We start from the raw sequence: 26,365 nt of genomic DNA, 5'->3' as shown, positions 1-26,365 counted from the left end.
TTCAATACTATTATAACTTTAAAGTCACTAAATGAATTATTGTTAAGTCGAAAGCCACCTATACTGAAATGTGTATAAAGTTTCTTCCACAGTTAAATCCAATCAATGCTTGCCCAGAAATCACTGTTTTAGAATTATTTAAGTCCCCACCCAATTTTGACTATAACGATCTCAACTGTTCTCATTTTCAATATAAAGCCATACTTAAGGGAACAAGATTTATCTAGGAAATACCATTTACCTTGGAAAGTTTGCTGATATTTTTATTTCTTTATCTATAAAGCCCAGGACTCTTGTTTCATTCAGGGGATGGTTATTACTATAATATTAACTGTACAATATAAGCAGAACAAGCTATTTTATAGTGATCTATATTGCCAAAACATTAATCAACAATAGTTCTCAGACAGGATTTATTTTTTGGGCCAAACGTCTCTGGCCATGCCAGAGACTGAACATAGATTTTTTGCAAGCAATCATCAATGAATTAAAATTCTTGCCACATCTGGAAATCCATCAATTTTATCTAATTATTGTTACATAATTCTTGGCTGTGCTAGAAACATACTGACTTTTTTGTTTTACCTGAAGGTTTGAATGCAATTCTACTTTTCTTGCCTTTGTTCACTTGCTTTAAGAATGAGTCTTTAAATAAATCAGATGCTGTAACACGTTTATTTGGATCAGGTTCAAAGCAGAGCAAGATAAAAGCTTTAGCTTCAGCAGAAAGTGATTCAGGGATTTCGGGGTGAATTTTGAACATCCCAACCTATAAGTAATAAAGATTGCCTGTGTTATTTGAAGATTAAAAATTATCCAAAATTTCACTGTTTTATTGTGTGCATTAAAGTAGTAAAAGTGAGAAATAAAAGCTTCTCAATTATTTGAAGCTTATGCTAGCTGAATTACAAACTAGGTTTTGTCTCAAATAATATGACCTAAAATAATAACTAACATTTATGAAACTGATCTATTGAATACTTCAGAAATTATTTCTGAACTCCCAGACCTAAAACAGGTGTCCATGCCCGAGGCTTCACATTAATGTTGTGTGTTACATTTGAAGAACAGTCAAGTAAATCTAAGTCATTAGTTCCTGGCCAAGGAAAGATTACAACAAAGGCATCAGATCTTCATCAAAGACACACCTTGAAAAAATGCTACTTTTGCTCTAGATACAACATTTGTTTCTAATATTTTAAAGACTTACATTGTATTCTAACTTTTATTTTATATAGTACAATATTGTATTTTATAGTTACCAATTAAGTATTTACAGCATTAAAATACTTTTAATTGGTCATAGTCAAGCACAAAATTATAAGAATTTAAAAGACCAGTTAAAATGACTATAACTTTTTAACTGCAGTGAAACTTCTCACAGAGACTTTCAAAGTTTTTGATCTTTTTTATTCAGATCTATCAACTATGATCCACTGAAGTCTTTGGTACAACTATACACAAATTCAGATAATCCTCGAGTTATAATAGTTCACTTAGTGACCATTTGAAGTAACATGATAAATGCCTTCCCAAGTATTTATGATATAGTCCTGAAATTATAAATTTTGCAGCACGATGGCAATTTTTTACCCTTATGAATGACTGCAGAGATACTGCAATATTCACTCTTTCAATTTTTCACCCCGCTCCCCACAATTGGTTCCCCCCTCCCATCCTGCTGCGCTGGACATGCCTACCTGTGAAGATCTATCTCCTCGTTGCCTCAGTTTGAGAGTGGGACAATTTTAGTTCCAGCATCCAATCAGCTTGCAAATGCTTTTTGCACGCCAAGAATAAAATATTCTGGGCTCTGTGATCTCGCGCACCTTCAGCCCACCATTCTCTGCAAAAGCAGATGGGTGCCTGACATTGTGCCAGATCACAGCCCCAGAAGCTTCCAATCTTCACTGAAAACATTTTCAAGCCAACATCATGTTTTTAGGGAGCAAAATCATGCTGTCTCAAAGCATCCCATTGGCTTGCAAACATTTTGTTTGGGGACCGGGGGGGGGGGGAACCAATTGCACGAGGTATCTCAGTGCATTTGTTCCATCACTAGCCCCCCCACCCCATGGCCTCACCCCTCCCCATGGCCTCACTGCCCTGAGATAACCCATGTGCACTTAACAATGTACACATTCCATTAATGAATGAATGTGTGAGTGAAAGCAAAGAGATTTCACGTTCATTTTATGTGATTCACTCCAACAAATCCTCAGATTACTAGTGTAAATGGCAGGCTCCATCACATTCATAACTATAGGACTACCTGTATCTTGAAACCTAATTAAAGGGAAAGAATGGATCCTGAGGCACAATAGCAGCTAAAAGGGGGAAATTGAAACAGCCTATTATAATAATCAAGATTTAACTTCTCTTGATCTTCTGTAGCTCTATTCTATTTTTACAACAGCAAATTTAGCTTTAAATAAATTGAGTAAAAATCAGCTTCTTGCCCTAGTCAAAATTGGATAATGGAGAACAAATCCAGAAACTCAGAAAGTAAATAAGAAACTTACTCAGGGACTAGGATTCAGCATGTTTTGAATGAGATGCCCTAATCTTTAAAAGGTCCGTGCAACCTGCAAGTCTCTTGAATATTCAATTGTCACTTGCTTTGCAGGTGGCTGTGGCAATAAATGGCTGCCTACAACACCAGATGTGATCCTTCCTGAGCTGGGCAGATTTGTCAACAATTACCTGCACCGGTCTTAAAATCTGTAAGACACCGTAAGACACAGGAATCTGAGCTTCAGGGGGTAATTTGCATACTCCTGGTGCATGCTGGGAAGAAGCTAAAAGCTCACCGCGAGGCAAAAGAACACCGGGTTTGCTGACCAGGGAAGCAGAGGAACTCACCACCCAGGAATCTGAGCTTCAGGGGGTAATTTGCATACTCCTGGTGCATGCTGGGAAGAAGCTAAAAGTTCATCGCGAGGCAAAAGAACACCGGGTTTGCTGACCAGGGAAGCAGAGGAAATCACCAACCCAGCAACAAGAGCAAACATGTCACCTCTGCACTCTCCCGCACCCACCCTGCAACCTACCACACACATAAAGAACAACACAGAGGGAGAGAGAGAGAAGATACACCAACCATGCACACAGAAGTCACTCCCCGAACAAGCATAGATGAAGACGGAACTGAATCCATGGTGTGCTGCAGTTTGTGCTCCATGTACTCACTCCTCCCCTCAAACCTCCAAAACTTTACCTGCAACAAATGCAAACTCATCCAGCTACTTGAGGAAAAAATCGAAAACCTAGAGAAAAACCTAACAACCCTGAAGCACCAACATCACAATGAGAAAATCCATCAGACTCCCAACAAAACCAACACCCCAGAGGAGCTAAGCCGAATCCACGCCCCAGAAGCAGTAAATAGCTGGACACACATCACCCTAAGACAAAAAAACAAGCCTCCACCAACTCCAACCCTGCTCCTCCCAACCCCACTGCCTACAAGCAACAAATATTCAGTACTCTCAGAACAAGAAAACCTGCAAACATCTGACAAAGAACCACCAAGAACCAAGCACAACACAACTCCACCAAAAGCCTCAACAACAGAAGCTAACCTCCCTCACCCCAAGCCAGCCAAAAAGAAAAGGAGAGTACTGGTAATTGGAGACTCAATCCTCAGGGGAACTGAGCCTCCCATCTGCAGACCAGACAACCAATCTAGAGAGGTGTGCTGCCTCCCTGGAGCTAAAATCTCTGACATAACTGAAAACCTCACCAAAATACTCAAACCCACGGACTACTACCCACTATTGGTGATTCATGCGGGAACCAACGACACAGGGAAAGACATGAACCAAATTATGAAAGACTATGACCACTTGGGCAACACAATCAGAAAAACAGGTGCTCAGGTTGTTTTTTCTTCCATCCTCCCCACTAGAGGACGACACCCCGCCAGAGAACGCAAAATCCCGCAGATAAATCACTGGCTTAAAGGATGGTGTCGCCATAAGAACTTCGGCTTCCTCGACCATGGCCTGCACTATCTCCAAGAAGGGCTTTTAGCAAGCGACGGGCTACACCTCACTAGAGCGGGGAAGAACCTCCTAGGCAACCGACTAGCCCAACTCATCAGGAGGGCTTTAAACTAGCTCTGAGAGGGGAGGGTGACCAAACTATACGACAAAACACTGAACAAAACAAGAAAGGGGAACGGGACAAGCCTACAAACAAACCTGAGAATAAAAAATTTCTACCTGCAAACAAACACAAACATCTAAAATGCCTGTACACGAACGCACAAAGCTTGGGAAACAAACAGGATGAACTGGAATTATTAATACACGAGGGCCAATACGATCTAATTGGAATCACAGAAACCTGGTGGGACGAAACACACGCCTGGAACACACAGATAATGGGTTACAACCTCTTCAAGAAGAACAGGTCAAACAAGAAAGGAGGAGGTGTTGCACTATACATCAAAGACCACTACACTGCCACAGAACTACATCCAACCAAAGATGATAACCCCCTAGAAATCATATGGGTCAACATAAAAGAAAAAAAGAGCAACACCACAATTGGAGTATACTACAGACCACCCAATCAAACAGACACAATGGACGACCTCTTCACATGCCAACTAACAGACATATGCAACAAACACAGCACGACAATAATGGGGGACTTCAACTACCCAGACATCAACTGGAAAACTAACTCAGCACCAAGCGGAAAGTCTGCCAAATTTCTTTCCAGTCTAGCTGACAACTTTCTAACCCAAAAGGTTGAAACAGGAACCAGAGGGAATGCTATCTTAGACCTAATACTAACAAACAGGGAAGAAACAATAGAGGGAACAGAAGAAGAAGGGAAACTGGGAGAGAGCGACCACGTCATCCTCAAATTCAACATAGTGCAATCACTAGCTACTATACCCAACACCACTACAGTCCCAGACTTCAGAAAAGTGGACTTTAACAAGCTCAGAGCGAACCTTGAACAATGCCCCTGGAACAAACTCTTAGAAGGAAAAACCACTCAGGAAGCCTGGGTGATCCTAAAAAACAGCATCATAGATGCCCAAAACAATGCAATCCCCATGAAAAGGAAAAACAGGAAAACCAAAACTAAACCTGCATGGCTAAACAAAGCCCTCGCAGATGACATAAAAGGAAAAAAAGCTAAGTACAAACAATGGAAAGAAGGACTCATAACCAAAGCGGAATATCAGCAAACAGCCAGTTCCTGCAAACAAAAAATAAAAACAGCAAAGGCACAATATGAACAACACCTTGCAGCGGAAGTCAAAGACAACAAAAAAAGATTCTTCCAACACATCAACAATAAGAAGAAAATCAAAGAAACAATCGTCACACTAAAAAACGAAGAGGGTAGAGAAATCACAGACAGCAATGACCAAGCACAGCTACTCAACGCCTACTTTGCATCAGTCTTCACACAAAAGGGAACCTCCCTCCAACCAATCTGCAATTTAACTGCAACAAACTGCCCCAGAACCGAACTCAACATAGACAAAAGCACAGTGAGGGACTACCTGAGGGAACTCAACGAATACAAATCACCAGGGCCAGACGGACTTCACCCCAAAGTCCTAAAAGAATTGGCAGACACCATAGCAGAACCACTCCTCCTCATCTACCAAATATCCTGGATCACTGGAGACCTACCGGAAGACTGGAAACGAGCTGACGTAGTCCCCATCCACAAAAAAGGCAAAAAGACCGACCCAGGTAACTACAGACCAATCAGTCTGACCTCTATACCTGGAAAAATACTGGAGAAAATAATCAAAAAACAACTTACCCACTTCCTAGAAACAAACAAGATCATATCCAATAGCCAGCATGGATTCATCAGAAACAAATCATGCCAAACCAATCTCATATCATTTTTCAACACCATAACCAAGTCAGTTGACCAACGCAACTCAGCGGACCTCATATACTTGGACTTCAGTAAGGCTTTCGATAAAGTCGACCACAATCTCCTAATCCACAAACTAGAAAAAAATGGAGTAGATTACTACACATGTAGATGGATAAACAGTTGGCTGACCAACCGCACCCAACGAGTTGTCCTCAACGGCACCAAATCCACATGGAAAAAAGTAGACAGTGGAGTACCACAGGGCTCTGTCCTGGGTCCTGTACTCTTTAACATCTTCATCAACGACCTGGACGAGGGAATAAAAGGGGAACTAATAAAATTTGCAGATGACACCAAGCTGGCGGGGCTAGCCAACACCCTTGAGGACAGGCTCAGAGTACAAGAAGACCTAGACAGACTATCACAGTGGGCCCATACCAACAAAATGAGGTTCAACACCGACAAATGCAGAGTCCTCCACCTCGGCAAAAAGAACCCTAGACATACATACAGCCTGGGAGATACCCCACTCAGCAGTAGTGACTGCGAAAGAGATCTTGGAGTCTTGGTGGACAATCAACTAAACATGAGTCAGCAATGTGCAGCAGCAGCCAAAAAAGCCAACTCAATCCTAAGCTGCATCAACAGAGGAATACGCTCCAAGACCAGGGAAGTACTAATACCACTCTACTATGCCCTGGTCAGACCCCACCTGGAGTACTGCATCCAATTTTGGTCACCTCACTACAAAAAAGACATCGAAACTCTGGAGAAGGTGCAAAAAAGAGCAACCAAAATGATTAGGGGACTCGAAACCAAGACTTACGAAGAGAGATTGAGAGAACTGGGCATGGACAGCCTAGAAAAAAGAAGGTCTAGAGGGGACATGATAGCAGTTTACAGATACTTGAGGGGTTGCCACGGTGAGGAGGGGGTCTCTTTATTCCCCAGGGCACCAGAGGGCCGGACGAGGAACAATGGTTGGAAGCTGACCAAGGAGAGATTCAACCTGGAAATAAGGAAGAACTTCCTGACGGTCAGAGCGATCAACCAATGGAACTACCTGCCAGGGGAGGTGGTGAACTCCCCAACTCTGGACACCTTCAAGAGGAGACTGGACTTCCATTTGGCCGGGGTGCTGTAGGGTTTCCTGCTCAGGCAGGGGGTTGGACTCGATGACCTAACGGTCCCTTTCAACTCTATTAATAAAATTTAAAAAAAGAGCTTCTCTTGAAAAATATCTGGAAGTTGTTACACTGATGGAACCTGCCATATTTAGTGGTTGGAAGTGTGCCTTCAATTGTATGGATTCTCAGCATTTTATAACTTACCGAGCACTAGAGAAATATAGAGGTAGAAACATCTTCCTTTTTGTTCCTGTTTTCTGTTTGTCTGAAGTTGCTAATTAAAGGGTGATTCCTCTAAAGGTAAAATTCCTTTAACACGTGAACCGTTGCCCCCACTCAGCTTCACTAGACATGTGTTCATGCCTCCTGCAGGTTTCCGGGTCTCTGCTGCACATGTATGGTGGAGGGGTGCATGCAGAAGATGCACATGCATGTGCAGGAGGGAGGGGTCTCCTTATAACAAAGAATCTTCATAATTATATTTTATTCTACACAGTCTGCTTGTGATGACAAGTTAGAACATTTAGCAATTGCAAAACTGCTGTAACCTCCTAATTTAACAGGAAAGGTGAACATATCTAGCTAACTTGTTCTCAGTCTCAATTCAGTTCTTACTTTGAACATTGCTGCTTGTGGCTCCCCAAGCTCATGAAATGGAGCTTTTCCTGTTGACATTTCAATGACAGTACATCCCAGGGACCATATATCAGCTGGTGCCCCATATCCTCGAGGGCCCTTATCAATAATCTCTGGAGCCATATACTGCAAAGTACCTAAAATTAAGGAGGATAAAATAATTCATTCATTCATTCACTCTTTCATTCATTGATTTTACCCAACTTGGAAAGATAAAAGGCAGAGTCAACCTTGAGCCTGGTGTGATTTGAACTGCCAAATTGCTGTCAGCAAAAGTAGCTTACAATACTCCACTATAACCCACTGCATCACCATGGCTCAGAAATCCTAACTTAACATTTATTTAAACATAAACTCTAATAAAATCTGGACTATAAAAGCATGGCTAACTATATTTTGGCAGAACTTTAAATATATTGCATAACAGAAGATATAAGATACTAGCAAGTCTGATAAAAAGATTTTATGAAAGCTTAAACATGTCCAAATACATTATGAGATTTGAAAAACTAAAGCCACCATTCCCACCTAGGCCAATCTGTCTTTGCAATTTTGTTTGCACAGAGACCAGTTTTGGTCACTTCAAATGTGTTGGACTGCAGTTTTCAAATTTTTCTAGAGATCCAGCCTAAGAATCTAAAGAAAACCAGATTGGCAAAGCCTATGTCAGTCAGTATGAACCTTGATACAAATGTCAAATAAAGGGAACAACATATTTTGGATTGTTATAGCTTCTTTTCATTGGCAAAGACATCAAATGTACTTTGTACCTTCTTTATAAACCATAAAGGTTTTATAGCACCAGTTTGGTGTAATTGTTAAGGCAATGAGCTAGAAACTAGAAACTATATGTTCTAGTCATGATTTAGGCATGAAGGCAGTTGAGTTATCTTGGGCTAGTCACTTTCTCAGTCCTAGGAAGCAGGCAATGACAAACCATTTCCGAAGAACCTTACTAAGAAAATTCAAAGAACTTGTCCAGGCAATCTCTGACAATCGGACACAATTAAATAGAAGAAAAGTATTTTATAATAGGTCAAAACCATATTTTCTGTTATTGGATAATCTCTGCTAACTCTAGCTCTCATAATATTTCTGTTTTCTGTTAGGAGAATCATATTCAATCCAAAGTCCCAGTCTGTATTTGTATCAGCAATATTTATTTTACTTTTTAAAATCAAAATAGTAATGTAAAAGTCCTATTTAGGCAAAAGGCATAAGTGTTCATCTATTAATAATGGCAAAAGTGCATAAAACAAACAGATGTGATATGAAAATCTAAGATAGCACAATTATTACAATATGAATTTGCAACCAAGAAGTCCCATATTCAAATTCAATTTAATTATGGACTTTGGGCCAGTTGCATGCTTTTAGTCCATACCACCTGTGATGGTGACAATAAAATGAGCAGTGGGCCTATCAAATGAGCCTGTTAGCAGTGTGATCTATCTACCTGTTTTTCTTACTATTGAGCTCACTTCCAGGTCCTTGGATTACAGAGAAAAGTAGTATTTGTTTTTTAAAAAGCATTTAAATAGACCCAATTTTATTCAATTTTCTTAGAAACATGTTCTCGCAGACATATTGTTTGGATAAGCAATATTTTGGTCTACATACTATCATTGTTTTTATTTCCCGGTATGCACATCAGCTATTACTACTAGCACCAAACTACTATATTATTTTTTGTGTTATTAGTATTTTGTAGATAACACTCTCCTGAATGATGAGATCATTGGTAGAATTATGAAAAATTAATTGAAGGATATTGTTCTCTATCCTCTCTATTTATTTTTACATACATTGACTACTGTTGATACCAAGTTCCATGTGTGACCAATTAGGAACTTAGCTACAAAATGAAAAATAGATACATTCTAGAACATTTCTGTACTTACCTGTAAATGTTTCTGTACATGGATTGACTCCTGCAAGGCGTTTAGAAGTTCCAAAATCAGAAATCTTTACTACTCCACTGTACGTATTAATTAAAACATTGTCTCCCTAAAGACAAATAGAAAATAAGTGTAATGTATTTAAAGCTCCAGGAGCTATGGTAAACAATCTGTCTGAATTCTGCCTCTAATATCACATCCCTTATTCCACATCAGGGGCAAAGAGCTTTTTCTTTTTCTTTCTCTATTTCTCTATCTATCTATCTATCTATCTATCTATCTATCTATCTATCTATCTATCTATCTATCTATATATCTATATATCTATTTATTTATTTTGTGATATTTATATGCCTCCCAACTCCAGAGGGACTCTGGGCAGGTCTACCTATTGTCCAAGGAGAATTCATAGGGATTCAATTAATTTAATAACCGGGTCTCTGCCCTAATGACTGGCTGGTAGGTGTGGCTGGGTAGGCATGTAACTGGGTGGCTGTGACCAACTCGATGTCACTCACGTCAAGGGGTGCCTCATCTCTTTCAACATCTCCTTACCACACCTGGCCATACCTCGCCCTTCCAGCTACTCCTTGTCACTCCCAATTGCTAGTAGTTTTCAAATAAAAACAATGTTCATCTTGAGTAAATAAATAACAAACATATTGACTTCAGGTTTGATGCATCTTACAAAGTATTACTGCTCATTCTAGTCTCCTTTCCTACTAACAGGTCCACTTCAGATTGTAATGTGGTACAATATCTCTTGTCTTTTGCATCATTCCATGGGAGATTATTCTGAAATTTTATCTGTGATTTTTGGATCTTTACAAGTTTCCTCCAACCATGTTTTCACATGCAATTCTTACGAGTTATTTTGACATTCCTTCCTCCTTTTTAAACAAAAGTAGTGGTTAAGGTGATGGCCTAGAAACCAAGAGAGTCTGAGCTCTAGTCCCATTTTAGACCAGTCATTCTCACCCAGCCCAAACCACTTCAGGAGATTGTCAATGCCTCCTTGGGGAGGGGGTCCTTTCTGGCCCTTTATATGAAGGCACTTGTGCGCGCCCTCCTCAAGAAGCCTTCCCTGGACCCAGCCGTACTTAATAACTACCGTACAGTCTCCAAACTTCCCTTTATGGGGAAGGTTGTTGAGAAGGTGGTGGCGCTCCAAACTCCAGCGGTCCTTGGAAGAAGCCAATTATCTAGGTCAGTGGTCCCCAAACTACGGCCCGTGGGACGGATGCGGCCCGCTGAGACCATTTACCCGACCCACAGCAGCGTACGAGATTTTACCATCTATATACAGTACTAAGTTCCCGAAACTCCCCTCCACTCTGCTGCTGAGCGTCTGGCGGCGGCAAGGAAGAGGAAAGCCAGGGGGCGGGGAGGAAAGCACCCTATGGCAGAGCAGCAACAGTTCCTCTCCCTAAAGGCAAGAAAGAAATTGGCCAATTGCCCCCTGGCTTTCCGCCTCCTCCTCCTCCAGAAACCTTCCAAGAGCATCTGGAGGGGGCAGTAAACAAGCCATCATGACCCCCCGCGCACTAACTTGTTAATGGCCATGCCGTCCCGGATCTCAGGGAGGGGAGCTTTTCCCCAGCCAGGCGCCGGCAAGGCCCTTCTGATGCTTGCCCGCCACCCAGGCCCCGTGCTTGGAGCCGGGGGTGATGGGCCTAGCCTCGGCTTACTTGGCCCCGGTGCGGCCGAAGCGTGGGGCGGAGTAGGCGGCGGCTGCTTCAGGCCTGCCCCCAAGCTGAGCTTCCTTTGGCTTCCTTCTAGGCAAAGCTGCAAAGCTCACCTGCCGCCTCGAAGAAAGCCAAAGGAAGCTCAGCTCAATGAGGACCGGCTGTTGGTCCCTTGAAGCTGCCGCCGCTGCCGCCCACTGCAGAGATCCCTTCACCCGAACAGAGGCGGTGGCAGCGGTGGCGGGCTCAAGGGACCAAGAGCTGGTCTTTCTCAGGGCTGAATTGTTGCAGCCTCTGAGGCCGCCTCCGCCTCTGGGCACAGGGATCTCCTCGGTGGGTGGCCTCGGAGGCTGCAACAATTCAGCCCCGAGAAAGACCGGCTCTTAGTCCCTTGAGCCCGCCGCCGCCATCTCCTTTCTGGCGAAGGGATCTCTGCAGTGGGCGACAGCGGCGGCAGCTTCAAGGGACCAACTCCCAGTCCTTTTCGGAGCTGCATTGCTGCAGCCTCCGAGGCCGCCCAGCGAGGAGATCCCTTCACCCGGAGCCGGAGGCAGCCTCAGAGGCTGCAACAAGGAAAACAAGTGAGAGGGGGAGGGAATGTGAGAGAGAAAAAGAGAAAAATGAGAAAATGATGGAGGAAAAGAAGGAGGGAGAGGAAAAAAACAAATGAGAAAGAAGGAAAAAAAGGGAGAGGGAAGAGAGAAGTGGGAAGGAGGGAGGGAGGGAAAGAAGGAGAAATGGAGGGGAAAGGAAGGAAGTAAAGGAAGAAGGAAGGAAGAAGAAATGGAGGGAACAAGGAAGGAAGGAAGAATGAAATGAATGGAGGGGCGGAAGAAGGAAGGACTTTTTTTGGGGGGGGTAAATTTTTTAAAAATTTTCTCTTAACATACATTCAAATAATACAATGTACCATCTAATTTTCCCTAAATAAAATGTCAGTAACTAATATCAATCATCAAAAAAGTTGCAAAAGTTTTTTTTCTAATGTTGTCATCCAGGTACATAATTTTCTTTTAATTAAATTCCCTCCTTAATGTTCCTTCAAAAAGTACAACACCAATTATATTTCTAACTTATTAACCATTATGCCAAAGTGCTTCCTTCTTTCTTTATATATTTTTCTGTAAATATTTTTATACATTTTTCTATAAACCAAGAAAACCTTGTATAGCCAATCAGATGTTAACAAAAGAAAATTAAAAACAAAACAAATGTATGAATTTCAGACTTCTTTCCCCCCCTCCAAATAGTACATTCCCATTTTGTTTTTTTTACGTTAAAATAAGGTATGTGCAGTGTGCATAGGGATTTGTTCATAGGGGTTTTTTTATAGTCCGGCCCTCCAACAGTCTGAGGGACAGTGAACTGGCCCCCTGTGTAAAACGTTTGGGGACCCCTGATTTAGGTCCTCACCAGTCTGGATTCAGGCCCGGCTACAGCACAGAAACTGCTTTGGTCACGTTGATGGATGATCTCTGGCAGGCCCGGGACAGGGGCTTTTCCTCTGTCCTGGTGCTTCTTGACCTCTCAGTGGCTGTTGATACCATCGACCACGGTATCCTTCTGCGCCGGCTGGAGGGGCTGGGAGTGGGAGGCACTGTTCTCCAGTGGTTCTCCTCCTACCTCTCCGGTCGGTCACAGTCAGTGTTAGTGGGGGGTCAGAAGTCAACCTCTAGGTCTCTCCCTTATGGGGTACCTCAGGGGTCGGTCCTCTCCCCCCTACTATTTAATATCTACATGAAACTGCTGGGTAAGATAATCCAAGAGCATGGGATGAGGTATCATCAATATGCTGATGATACCCAGTTATACATCTCCACCCCATGTCCAGTCAACGAAGCAGTGGAAGTGATTTGCCAGTGCCTGGAGGCTGTTTGGGCATGGATGGGTGTCAACAAACTCAAACTCAACTCAGACAAGACGGAGTGGCTGTGGGTCTTGCCTACCAAAGACAATTCCATCTGTCCGTCCATTACCCTGGGGGGGAATTACTGACCCCCTCAGAGAGGGTACGTAACCTGGGCATCCTCCTCGATCCACAGTTCACATTAGAGAACCATCTTTCAGCTGTGGCGAGGAGGGCATTTGCCCAGGTTTGCCTGGTGCACCAGTTGCAGCCCTATTTGGACAGGGAGTCACTGCTCACAATCACTCATGCCCTCATCACCTCGAGGTTCGATTACTGCAACGCTCTCTACATGGGGCTACCTTTGAAAAGTGTTCGGAAACTTCAGATCGTGCAGAACGCGGCTGCGAGAGCCATTGTGGGACTTCCTATATTTGCCCACGTTTCTACAACACTACATGGCCTGCATTGGCTGCCGATCAGTTTACCGGTCACAATTCAAAGTGTTGGTTATGACCTTTAAAGCCCTACATAGCATTGGACCAGAGTACCTCCGGAATCACCTGCTACGAATCCCAGCGACCGATAAGGTCCCACAGAGTTGGCCTTCTCCGAGTCCCATCGACTAAACAATGTCATCTGGCGGGCCACAGGGGAAGAGATTTCTCTGTGTGGCCCCAGCCCCCTGGAATCAACTCCCCCTGGAGATTAGAACTGCTCCCACCCTCCTTATCTTTCGTAAACTACTCAAGACCCACCTTTACCGCCAGGCATGGGGGATTTGAGACACCTTTCCCTTAAGCTCTTTATATTTTATGTTTGGTATGTATGTGTTGTCTGGTTTCTAATGTGATAGGGTTTTCTTTTTAATATTAGATTTGTTTTACTATACAGTGATCCCCCGCTCGTTGCGAGGGTTCCGTTCCAGGACCCCCCGCAACGAGCGGGTTTTCGCGAAGTAGCGCTGCGGAAGTAAAAACACCATCTGCGCATGTGCAGATGGTGTTTTTACTCCCACAGCGCTAGCGAGGAGCCGAAGATTGGGGGCGGCGCGGCTGTTTGCCGCCGGCATGGGGGGCTTCCTAGCAGCCCCCCAAACCCGGGTTGGGGGTCCGGGGGGCGCTGGCTCTCGGCGCTTTCGAGCTGAGTCCGGGAGCAAATTCGCTTCCGGACTCAGCTCAAAAGCGCCGATAGCCAGCGCCAACGAACGGCTTGTCCATGCTGGCTCTCGGCGCTTTTGAGCTGAGTCCGGGAGCGAATTCGCTTCCGGACTCAGCTCAAAAGCGCCGATAGCCAGCGCCAACGAACGGCTTGTCCACGCTGGCTCTCGGCGCTTTCGAGCTGAGTCCGGGAGCGAATTCGCTTCCGGACTCAGCTCAAAAGCGCCGATAGCCAGCGCCAACGAACGGCTTGTCCACGCTGGCTCTCGGCGCTTTCGAGCTGAGTCCGGGAGCGAATTCGCTTCCGGACTCAGCTCAAAAGCGCCGATAGCCAGCGCCAACGAACGGCTTGTCCACGCTGGCTCTCGGCGCTTTCGAGCTGAGTCCGGGAGCGAATTCGCTTCCGGACTCAGCTCAAAAGCGCCGATAGCCAGCGCCAACGAACGGCTTGTCCACGCTGGCTCTCGGCGCTTTCGAGCTGAGTCCGGGAGCGAATTCGCTTCCGGACTCAGCTCAAAAGCGCCGATAGCCAGCGCCAACGAACGGCTTGTCCACGCTGGCTCTCGGCGCTTTCGAGCTGAGTCCGGGAGCGAATTCGCTTCCGGACTCAGCTCAAAAGCGCCGATAGCCAGCGCCAACGAACGGCTTGTCCACGCTGGCTCTCGGCGCTTTCGAGCTGAGTCCGGGAGCGAATTCGCTTCCGGACTCAGCTCAAAAGCGCCGATAGCCAGCGCCAGCGAACGGCTTGTCCACGCTGGCTCTCGGCGCTTTCGAGCTGAGTCCTGGAGCGAATTCGCTTCAGGACTCAGCTCGAAAGCGGCGAGAATGAACGGCGTGGGCGGGCAAAGGGCGGGCGGCAGCGAGGAGTTTGCGTGGGCGGTGGGGAAACTCCTCGCTGACGCCAGCAAGAGGGGGAAGACCCAGGGAAGCCGCCCAGCAGCTGATCTCCCGGTTGCCATCTACGCATGCGTGCCCATAGAAAAAACGGGCACGCATGCGTAGATGGTATTTTGACTTCCGGGTTGAAAAATCGCGAAGTACCCTGTTCGCAATGGTTGGGGACGCAATAAACGGGGGATCACTGTAATATGGTTTTTTATCATTGTTGTGAGCCGCCCCGAGTCTTTGGAGAGGGGCGGCATACAAATCTAATAAATTGAATTGAATTGAATCTCCATATGCTGTTTGGTTATTTTTTCTAATTGTGTTCTAATTTTACTTTGATCATTTGAATGCCCATTTTGTCTTTCCAATTCATTTTCCTGTTCTTTAATGAGATTTTTCATTAATGCCTTTGTTTTTAATTTATTAATCCCATTATTCTTCTGTATTCTTCTATTGTGAAATTCTTACCTGTCTCACATTCCAGGATTAAGTGGGAAAACATCAAGTAAACACATCCATGTAATTGACAGGCAATGGCAGGAAAAATCACTAAGCCGCTACATTAAGACAGAAAAGTGTAGGTGCCAGGGTGTAAAAAGCAGAGGATCTCAGGGAGAAGAGAGCTGAGACATCCACCTTTCATCAAACTGGCACAACCTAGTCAACTACAGAAAGTTAGGAAAGTAATCCATGCCTCTTTTATGTGCTCTTTCTATTAGAAATTTTGTGATTATTTCAAACAGATACAAAAATTGCCCCAGCTCTACAATACTAGTGATCTTTTTAATGATCTTTCACTTTTTATCTAGAGAAGCAATGAAGGATTTAAAAGGCAAATTCAATTATGCTCTTTTTTCTGTTTGGATGGAGACTAACCAAAGAGAGAAGCAACCAGGAACTAAAGAGAAATTTCCTAAGGGTGAGACCAATTAACCAATGAAATAGCTTGCTTTCAAAAGTTGTAGGTGATTCATTACTAGAGGCTTTCAGAAAGAGATAGGACAACTATTTGTCTGAAATGATATAGGGTTTCTTGCTTGAGCAGGGAGTTGGGACTAGAAGACCCTTGAGGTCCCTTCCAACTCTATTATTTATTCTCTATATTATAAATTGGATGCTTCACAGCAGGAGCAATACAACTGGGTGGACCACACATGCATTAAATTCAGATCTTGTGTGATCAAGCTGCATCACTGTCTCTTCCTGTATCTTTTTCCCCCCAGGAAGAAACAAAGACATAGCCAGCACTGCAACATGCTATAAAAGATATGGGAGAACTCCAGGGAGTATCAGCTGATCACAGAAATGTTACTTAATACCCTTTATAATGAAAATGTTTGTAATCTTGTCCTTCTTCCTGAAGGAAAGAGGTTAATCCCATCCCTGGCTGGGTTATTGATGGGTGTCCTGGGTATTTCCATGCCCCAATCATGTCAGTTTCTACTGTTTATTCAAGGTGTGTGCTGGCTGCATTCCTGTAGTTTTGTTATTGCAACTAAGTATTCACCAGTTAAGTGGTTCTTAGCTGTCTTCCAAAAGCTATTAATTGAAGGGAAAAAACCTCTCTTGCACTTTATTTTCAACCAGTTTGCCAAACTGAACAAAATGTTAGCTACCAGTTTGGTTGAACCAGTGCAAACCAGCTGAATACCACCACTGCATAGGGAAATGTTGAATGGGAGTGCTTCAGGTCTTATTAGATATTCATATAAGAGATTTATAAAGATTCCAAGAACTAGCAGAATGATAACACTTCTCAAATCTTTCTTTAAAACTTCAATGATAACATATGCTCACTTTTATATCTCTATGTACAATCTGATTCTCATGAAGATATTTCAAACCTTCAAGTATCTGCTTGGTATAAAACTTAATGGTGGGCTCTTTCATTGGTCCCCATTTTGATCTAAGGAGTGCAGAAAGACTTCCTATAGAAGAAAAATATATAAGTTGTAAAATCATTCAGATTATAAATGTAATGTAGTTTGATTTTTTATGTATTTTAGAAAGTTCTCAAAAATAAGTACAGTATTACTATTAGTAAATCTTTAATATTAATATTAAAGTTTAATATTAGCTAAACAAACATTTTGTGTTTGAGCCTAATAATTCTAGGAACCTGATTTTATTTATCCAAGGTAGTGGGATATGGAAGGATATCACAGATTTAGCATGAGATGTGGGATGTATTTTCTCAATAAGACTGAGTCAATTGCGATATGACTGCCACGTTTCTCTGAAAATAAGACCCAGTCTTTTTCTTTTGGGCTTGAAAATAAACACTTTGGCTTATTTTTAGGGAGGTTTTTTTTTACATGCAGGAGGTGGTGAGTGGGGGGCCAGGACTGGGAACACAGCTACCGCTGGACATACCCTTTCCATCCCACTGCCTCCTTTCTCTCAGCATGCCCTGGCCTCCACCTGTCCTGTCTACTGGCCCAGCTGCTGCTAGGACACTTCTCAGCCATGGCACCCCACAGGGTAGCTTTTGCCTTCCTGGCAGGGCAAGTGGAGGTTGGAGCTTGGCCCGACTGAGTCTGCAGGCAAGCAGACAGTGCGGTGGAGAGGGTGGGGCTGGTGGCTGCTGCCCAAATACTTTTCACTCAGAGGGAGAGAAAGCTTTGTCTGCTTTGCAAAGGGGATGGTTTGAAAAGGAGCTGATCACAAGACTCACAGCGTTCTGCTGCAAGCAGCTCCACTAGGGAGATGACAAACCTTGTGAAGTTCTGTCACAAGCAGCTCCTTCAACGCAATTGAGCCTCACTGCGTTCTAACATAAGTGGCTCCACTGGCAAGACGAGCCTCATGGCATTGTGCTGCGAGCAGCTCCACCAGTGTGATCTGGTAAGAGGTGGCAGGGCGCATGGTGCAATTCCACCCCCCACCGCCACCCTAGCTTGATTTTTACACCTGATTCTCACCCCACCCCCCTCATACAACGAGATATAGGGATGGTGTAACTAGGGCTTATTTGGGGGGTAAGGCTTTTTAGGCGCAGGTATTAGGCACCGGTATAAAAATTGGGGTAGGGCTTGTTTTGGGGGTAGGTCATATTTTCAGGGAAACACAGTAGAGGTAATGTAATATCTTTGCAGATGTTTAAAATACAAATCATTTGAGCCTGAATTTTAGGTTCTTTCTGATGTTTACTTATTTATAATATATGATTAAATGAATACAAACCACCAGGCACTTGTTCCATGAAGATTTTAATATATCCATCTTCAGAAACAGAACCAAGATACTGAACAATATTTCGGTGTTTTAGGTATTTATGAAGAGCAATTTCTTCATGCAGTGGCTGAGAATATCTATCATGAAGATATTTAAAGAAAAAGAGAAGTCTTAAGAAAGTAGAACAAAACCTTTTAGCCTAAATTAATCTCATTACAAATTACATGTGTAACTACTGTTTTTTAAAACAGTAGAATAAAGTCACAGAATATGCAGCAAAGGATCTGCAATGATTCATAATGCTTCATTACGCAGATAAATATGATCCCAATAAATTGAAAAATACCATATTCTTTTGTTTCTTTAACCAGGAGATACAAGTAAAACTATTTAAAATAAATAAACAAGAAGGTAGGAGAAATATATCAAATATTGATATATTGATATATTATAAATCATGAAAATAATTTATTTTTCCCTTCCTAGCTCTGCATATTTAATTGCAATATCTTCTAGTTCATCTTGGTCATGCAATTTCATTTTAACTCAACCATGCAGCAATTTAAAATTGTTCTTTATTTTAATTTATGACTGTATTGGCAAAAGTATGCCAAGGACGATCTAGTAATCTTGATCTTCCTTTCTCCATTATCTCAAAACATTCATCAATACAACTTCTCTTTCACTGCACACTTAACTGTAATTTTCTTACTATAAAGGAATGATTTGAAATTAATTCATAGTATCCTTCTTAGCATTTCATAATAAAGAGTGAGTAAATACATAATCTCAAAAAATATGGATTAAATATTAAAATTTGTCCTCAAGATTAATATATTGTGCTTTCCACAACCATTAGGAAAAATATCAAGATTCACCTGCTATCTTTTTCTGGTATTTCTTTGATGGCTATTCGAACTTGATTGCTAAGATCTCTTCCAGCATAAACTATCCCATAGGTTCCTTTCCCTAAAATAACTCTCTCTCCATTCTCACCATTGTCATATTCATACTGAAGCCAAAAAAGAAAATAACATTAAAAATCAATCTTCAAACAACAAAAATGTAAAATCATCAAACGGATGTGATTTATTGATTTATAATTTAGCAAGGTTTCTGGAAATTACAAATAAACCATTTTTGCAATGTTTATAGTTTTCTTTGATGGTTGCTTTGTGATTGACAAAAATTACTGGTTCTAATCAACAGGGAGACATCAAAGACAATGTGCCGTAGTAAGTAAAAATGTTTTGAAGTAAGTAGTGAAAAATGCAGAACTGGAATAATAGAAAACAGATTACATCAACATTTCCAAACATTTTGGCTCATAGGATTTAGAAAAATCTGTAACTGGGAAAAAATATCTAAGGTGCCCTGGGAGTTTGAGGGTTGACTGGGCACTTGCCCTCTGCTGCTCAGGGTTCCAGGTAGTTTGTGTTGCCATCCAGGGGTCCTCTGCATGGCGTGAGAGGGATGGCGAGGCTCCTCTAGTGTACAAGGGTTTGGTGTTCACCCTGGTCTTGCCTTCCCCTGCTGGAGTCAATGGATCCCCCCAGCCCCACCCAGGCCACCACAGGTGTCCCCCCCGACATGAATGATGTTGAGCTGGCCACATCTCCCCAGCCTCCATAAGGTCAACCATGGCCCTGATGTGGCCCTCAATGAAATTGAGTTTGACCCCTCTGACAAGAATAATAATAGGCAGAATAGTTTTGAAAATATTTCAATTTTTAAAATGATAGTACTTGTCACTCACATTAACAATTCTCTATTAAAGATTTCTATAAGATTATCTGGAATAAAATAAATTTGCAGTATATTCTTGAAATTTTCCTCAATTTCCTTAAGCTTTCTGTTTCCATGTAGAGCTGTGATCGGTAACCTTTTCTGGACTGAGTGCCCAAAATGTGCATGTGTGAATGCCCAAAATGCAATGTGTTGCCTTGTGCCTGTGCCCTATCCCATGCATACAACCCCCTAAACAAACCCTGCTCTGTGCATGTAGGATACCAAAGTGACTCTGACATGTGCCCTGTCCCCACGCATGCCCCCTGTGCATACACACAACCCCATGCACGCATGTGCAATCCCTCCACATGCCCCACCACACCACACATGTGCACCTCCACCACACATGTACCCTGCCCACCGTGTATGCACATAAACCCCGCTCCCCCACATATGTAGCAGAGACCCAAAAGCCAACTGGCTGGCGGGAGGCATGTGCACATTGGAGCTGAACTGGAGCAATGGCTCACGTGCCATCAGAGAGGGTGCTCTGAGTACCACCTCTGGCATTCATGTCATAGGTTCGCCACCACACATATACAGTATGTTAGGAAAGTAAACTCTGATTTATTAGTATATCTCACCTTTGAAACACTTTTACTTTTCTGGCTTCAGCCATTCATTGTTTTTCCTTCTGAGCTGTTATATGATCAGCAATCTCGCTCAGTAATAAAACAATCTTTTTTTGCTACACCCTTTATTTTATAGTTACAAAGCAGTACAGTATAGAGATAGCTTGACCTAAAAGCCAAATTTACGTTTTCCCTGAATTTAATTTTCATATTTATAGGGAATTATATTATATACTTATGGTAGGATAGCACACCCAGTTTTTGCAAAATTTATTTTTCCCAAAGTTTTTTTTTCTACATTCAACATACAACTTCATATACTTTCAATACATCTTAATGCACATAAATCATTATCCAAATACAATAAACAAGATCACATTTCAGGTTTGCTTTATATTATTTCATCTGTATCCAACTTTCTTCTCACCACTTCCCTCTTTCTATCTCAGGCGGCTATTCCACCTCTACTACCTAGTTTCTTACTCCTCCCTTCTTCTACTACCATTCCCTTCTCCTCCCTCCTTCTTTCTACTCTTTCTCTGCTCTCTCCCCTTTCTCGCCTTCTTTCCTACTTCCTATCCACCCTCTAATCTTCCCTAAATGGATAGTTCTATTATCATTACATAACAGATTAAAATATTTCTCTAACTCTCACTTTTTTCAAAATCTCCTATCTAATATATTTAAATCTTAACTTAATACATGAATACCTTCTTAGTTTTGTCTCCTGGGACTACCACCAACCAATTTAATTTTATTCCAAATTCGCTGATACAGCTAAATTCCATAGTTGTTATTTCTTGTGCTTCTTAATTTTCAGCCTCATTGCTTTAATATCTCAACTCATCTTTAATTTTTTCCCCAACCATTTCTATACACCCAATAAAAAAATCAGAATGTATCTTTCACCTTATCTTATGGTCTTATATTAATAATAGTACTTTTTTGTATATTAATTTACATCAGTAACATCAATGTCATCATAATTCTTACATTGTGATTTACTGACATTTATGAATTATAAATTACCGTATTTTTCAGAGTATAAGACGCACTGGAATATAAGACGTGGCTTAGTTTTGGGGAGGAAAATAGGGAAAAGAATCTACTTACCAGGCATTCATCTGGCTAGCGTCCATAGTCTGGTCAGCTTCAGCACATTATTTTATTCCCTGGTTAAAGGCTTAAAGTTTTTTTTTTTATTCTGAGAGAGTAACAATGAAAGAGCTTACGAGCCAGTCAGAGCTGGGAACATCATTAGCACCTGGAAAGAAACAGTCTGAGCAAGTAGAGCGATGGAAAAAACCCTGCAAAGTCTTAGGGGCTTGGAAAACATTCTTTGCAGAGAGTAACAATGAAAGAGCTTGCAAGTGGGTAAGAGCTTGGAATATCGTTAGCACCTGGTTAGGGCTGGAAAGAAACTTACTCAGAGCAAGTTAGAGTAATGAAAAAGACCATGAAAACATTCTTCGCAGAGAGAAACAATGAAAGAACCTGCAAGGTAAGAGCTGGGAAGATCGTTAGCAGCTAGTTAAGGCTGAAAAAAAGCTACATTCAGAGTATAAGATGCACACAAATTATCAGCCTATTTTAAGGAGGAAAAAGGTTCATCTTATACTCCGAAAAATACGGTATTGAAATATTTTATCAGAAAAACTTTATACATAAACACATTGACTGTGTCATTTATGCTTACTTCCAACAACTGTATTCCCTTAGCAGAAGTACATCTATCTACTGTAAAAAAAATTAACAATGTTTTATTTTCTAATACTATAATCTAATAAGACTAAAAAAGAAAATAGAAAATACATATATGATCATCTTAGTAATAATTCACTAATTTGATTGAATTAAATAAAATTCATAGATCATTGACATTATAACCAATTTATACAATAATAATAACTTTAAAAATTATATTTTCCTACTGAATCAAAGGCTTTGCAGAAGTCAATGTAAATTGCATCTATTGCTTTACACTGATTGAGTTGTGTGGTCCAAATGTTTCTGCAGTGTAGGAATTGCAGGTTACAGGATAATTTTTTCCTAAAACCAAACTGTTTTTATAGAGTAGGATTTTGTCTCTATGAGGAAGGTAATGAATCGGGTTATAATTGATTCTATGACTTTGCAGGTGATGCAACATAGTGAGATTGGTGTGTAATTTTCAATTAGGCTGGGGTCTCCCTTTTTGAAGATAGGAATGACTGTGGCCAATGACCGTAGGTTGGGCAAAGAGCTGGTTTTGAACGATATCACATAGATCGTGCTTAGAGGTTTGGCTATGGCACTGAAAAGCTTTTTCAAGAAATAGGCACATAATCCATTAGGACCAATAGACAGAGATGGTTTTAAGTTATCTAGTGCCTTTTCAAAATTATCTTCTGTGAAGTCAATATGTAGCAGATTATTGCAATTAGTTGTGGTACGACTAGGAAATATGGGACATGAGCCATTGCTGTTGACAAAGACTTAACTGAAGAATATGTTAAAGAGGTTGGCCTTAATGGCATCATCATTACAGTCCACCCCTTTAGGCTCTTCTAGTGGTGGGATGGCTTCCGAGTCTTTAAGTTTGGTGCTTATGAAATTATAGAAGGCAGTTTGGGATAAAGAGATTTGGGTATGTAAGCACTGAAAAATACATTATGAGGTCTGCTGTAACTATTATTTTAAATCTATATAAATATTAAGTATATCAATCATTTAAACTATCAAATCTGAAGGATCTTTACTCAGCTTTTGATACCAAATTATTATCAACTTGGTTTCTATTATTAAAATCATTAGATCAATTTCTAAGGAACTATTGAGGCTGATGAAGTTTGTGAAAAACATAGATTATTAAGTATGATGCTAACTATGTAATATTTTGATGAAGAGAAACTACAGCTTTATTCTACAAGAAAATAATTCATATTTAACTTTTTTCTGTCACATTGCAGGTTATAGTACAGTGATGGCATGATGGTGAACCTTTTCGTAACCAAGTGCCAAAAAGGTCACACAGAAAGGTTGCTCGTATATGCTGGGGCAACACTCAGAAAAAGCCGACGATCAGTTGACCGGCATTGCCTGCGCACGCCGGTTTTCAGCATTGCTGTACATGCAAAGGACAGTTGATTGTCTCATGCGCATGTGCACCAGAAACCCAGAAGACAAACAAGCAAGACTGCATGTGCCAGGTGACATGACTTCGTGTGCCATCATTGGTTATAGTGTATACACACAAACACAATCTTTTAAAGAAAAAATCCTATTTAGTGTATAAGGTAAGTACAGATTGACTGAACAAATCTCTTTATTTGAAAGGCTATTTATTTCTAACATTAATATATCTTGTATACATAATAGAAACAAACAGAATTACAGACCTGTTTCTTTATCTCAGTAATTGCAACTTACTTCTAATGTATCACCATCAATCTCTCCTTCAAGTTCCAGGATATTTCCTTCTGCGTCACTTAAAATCTCCTTAACCAAAGCACAGAATCTGAAAGCAATATATACCTCACAATCAGAAACAAAAAAGTATCAGTTTAGCCTGCTCAACATTTATATAAAGAAAACCAACATGTCTTAAATATTTCCTTAACATAATACTGAGACAAGTATGATTTTTCAATCTCCTAAAATGCTTCTACATCAAAATAGTTCATAATTTAAAATATACTTAATAAATACTGTGCTTGTTTTCTTAAATCAGGAGCAGTCCAAATAATATTGTTTAAGGCAGAATCAAATAACAGTACCTCACACAAATACTACCACCAACATTCTTAAAAATCTTTCATTAAGGCAAGAAAGTTGAAATGAAATAGAAATGAAGAATTTTATGAATATTTTCCCTTACAATTAGAAAAAAAGCATTAAAAAGCAGAAATGACACCAATACATGAAACCGCTGGGTGAGATCATCCGAGGGCATGGGATGAGTTACCATCAGTATGCTGATGATACTCAGCTATACATCTCCAACCCGTGTCCACTCAATGAAGCAGTGGAAGTGATGTGCCAGTGTCTGGAGGCTGTTAGGGTCTGGATGGGTGTTAACAGGCTCAGACTCAACCCCGACAAGACGGAGTGGCTGTGGGTTTTGCCTCCCAAAGATACTTCCATCTGTCCATCCATTACTCTGGGAGGGGAATGTCTGACCCCTTCAGAGAGGGTCCGCAACTTGGACGTCCTCCTCGATTCACAGCTGACCTTGGATCACCATTTGTGGCAAGGGGGGCATTTGCCCAGATTCGCCTGGTGCACCAGTTGCGGCCCTACCTGGACAGGGAGTCTCTACTCAGAGTCACTCATGCCTTTGTCACCTCGAGGTTTGACTACTGCAATGCTCTCTTCATGGGGCTACCTTTGAAGAGTGTTTGGAAACTTCAAACTGTGCAAAATGCAGCCGTGCGTGCGGTCATGGGCCTCCCCAGACATGCCCATGTCTCTCCAACACTCCACAGACTGCATTGGTTGCTAATTGGTTTCCGGATGCAATTCAAAGTGTTGGTAATGAAGCCTTACATGGCATCGGGACAGATTACTTGCGGTACCGTCTTCTGCCGTATGAATCCCAGTGACCGGTTAGGTCCCACAAAGTTGGCCTTCTCCAGGTCCCATCAACCAGACAATGTCGCTTGGCGGGGCAAAGGGGAAAAGCCTTCTCTGTGGCATCCCGACCCTCTGGAATCAGCTTCCCCCAGAGATTTGCACTGCCCCCACCCTCCTCGCCTTCCGCAAGATTCTTGAGACTTGCTTATGTTGCCAGGCTTGGGGCAATTAGATCTAGAATTGTGATGTATGGCTGCAATTTGAATTTCTTTGATTGATTTTTAATATATTGGGGTTTTTAGCTTACATAGTTTTTAATTAGTTAGATTTGTCTCTGTATTCACTGTTTTATATTGTATGTTGTGAGCCGCCCCGTGTCTTCAGAGAGGGGTAGCATACAAATCTAAATAATAATAATAATAATAATAATAATAATAATAATAATAATAATAATAATAAAAATCAATTAATAGTTTATTTTATTTTTTCATCACTTTTTTCACTGACCATATTTATTGAAATTGATGTAAATAATGTAAAAATGGACAAGTTTGTTTTATTCCTTCTCATGCTGGTTCTGTATCAAAGTTTGTAACTTTTGCATGAATTATTTTGATTACTGGTAAAAATGAAGCAAAGCAAAACAAACAAAGCTCTTACCTACTACATTGACACTCTGTAGAAAAATAGATTTGAAAGTCATCAGAGTTGTCATGCACATAGAGGAAACAGCATCGGTCATCAAATTTAGATATGCTGCAAATATCCAATGAAAATAAAGTTATGCTGATACAAGAAGATTGGATAAATAAACAAATGTAGAAAATCAATTAATTTAAGAAAAAGGGGGGGGCTCAGTCTTCCGGATATAATATTTAATAATTTTGAAAAGCTTACTTTTAATGTTTTATACAAAGAATAACTTCCATGACAGAGCTATCAGGTTTAAAGATAATGATACAGTTCATTTAAAAGGCATAAAGATACAGCTGGAATAGCCATGTAAGGTTTCTCAACAGAAGAGTGGGAAAGTAACCATAGTTCCCTCTAAGCTGAGCAGTGAGCAATCGTTCACTTAAAAATCATCATCAACTCAGAGTTTTCCAAACCTGCCCAGAAGCCGAGAGGGAAAGAGTGAGAGGGAAGGAGAGAGAGAGGAAGAGAGGAAGAGAGAGAAACAGATA

The 26,365-nt window shown here is 41.5% G+C and overlaps 1 protein-coding gene across 8 annotated transcripts in view; it reads right to left on the bottom strand.

The window, feature by feature from the left end:
- The window catches only part of MAP3K15 (mitogen-activated protein kinase kinase kinase 15), a 77,745-nt gene that overhangs the window by 12,128 nt on the left and 39,252 nt on the right, over positions 1-26,365 (bottom strand). For all 8 annotated transcript variants that reach the window (XM_070750625.1, XM_070750626.1, XM_070750624.1 and 5 more), the window contains 8 exons: positions 25,842-25,937; positions 24,039-24,126; positions 19,149-19,282; positions 18,280-18,407; positions 16,894-17,024; positions 9,524-9,629; positions 7,602-7,759; positions 586-769 (listed from right to left, as the gene is read on the bottom strand). In XM_070750625.1, coding sequence (XP_070606726.1) covers positions 586-769; positions 7,602-7,759; positions 9,524-9,629; positions 16,894-17,024; positions 18,280-18,407; positions 19,149-19,282; positions 24,039-24,126; positions 25,842-25,937 — 1,025 coding nt within the window. The remainder of the gene's footprint in view (positions 1-585; positions 770-7,601; positions 7,760-9,523; positions 9,630-16,893; positions 17,025-18,279; positions 18,408-19,148; positions 19,283-24,038; positions 24,127-25,841; positions 25,938-26,365) is intronic.

Source organism: Erythrolamprus reginae, chromosome 4 (assembly GCF_031021105.1).
Source record: "Erythrolamprus reginae isolate rEryReg1 chromosome 4, rEryReg1.hap1, whole genome shotgun sequence".
In the NCBI taxonomy this organism is placed as follows: Eukaryota; Metazoa; Chordata; class Lepidosauria; order Squamata; family Dipsadidae; genus Erythrolamprus; species Erythrolamprus reginae.
This window is presented reverse-complemented; position numbering and strand designations above follow the sequence as displayed.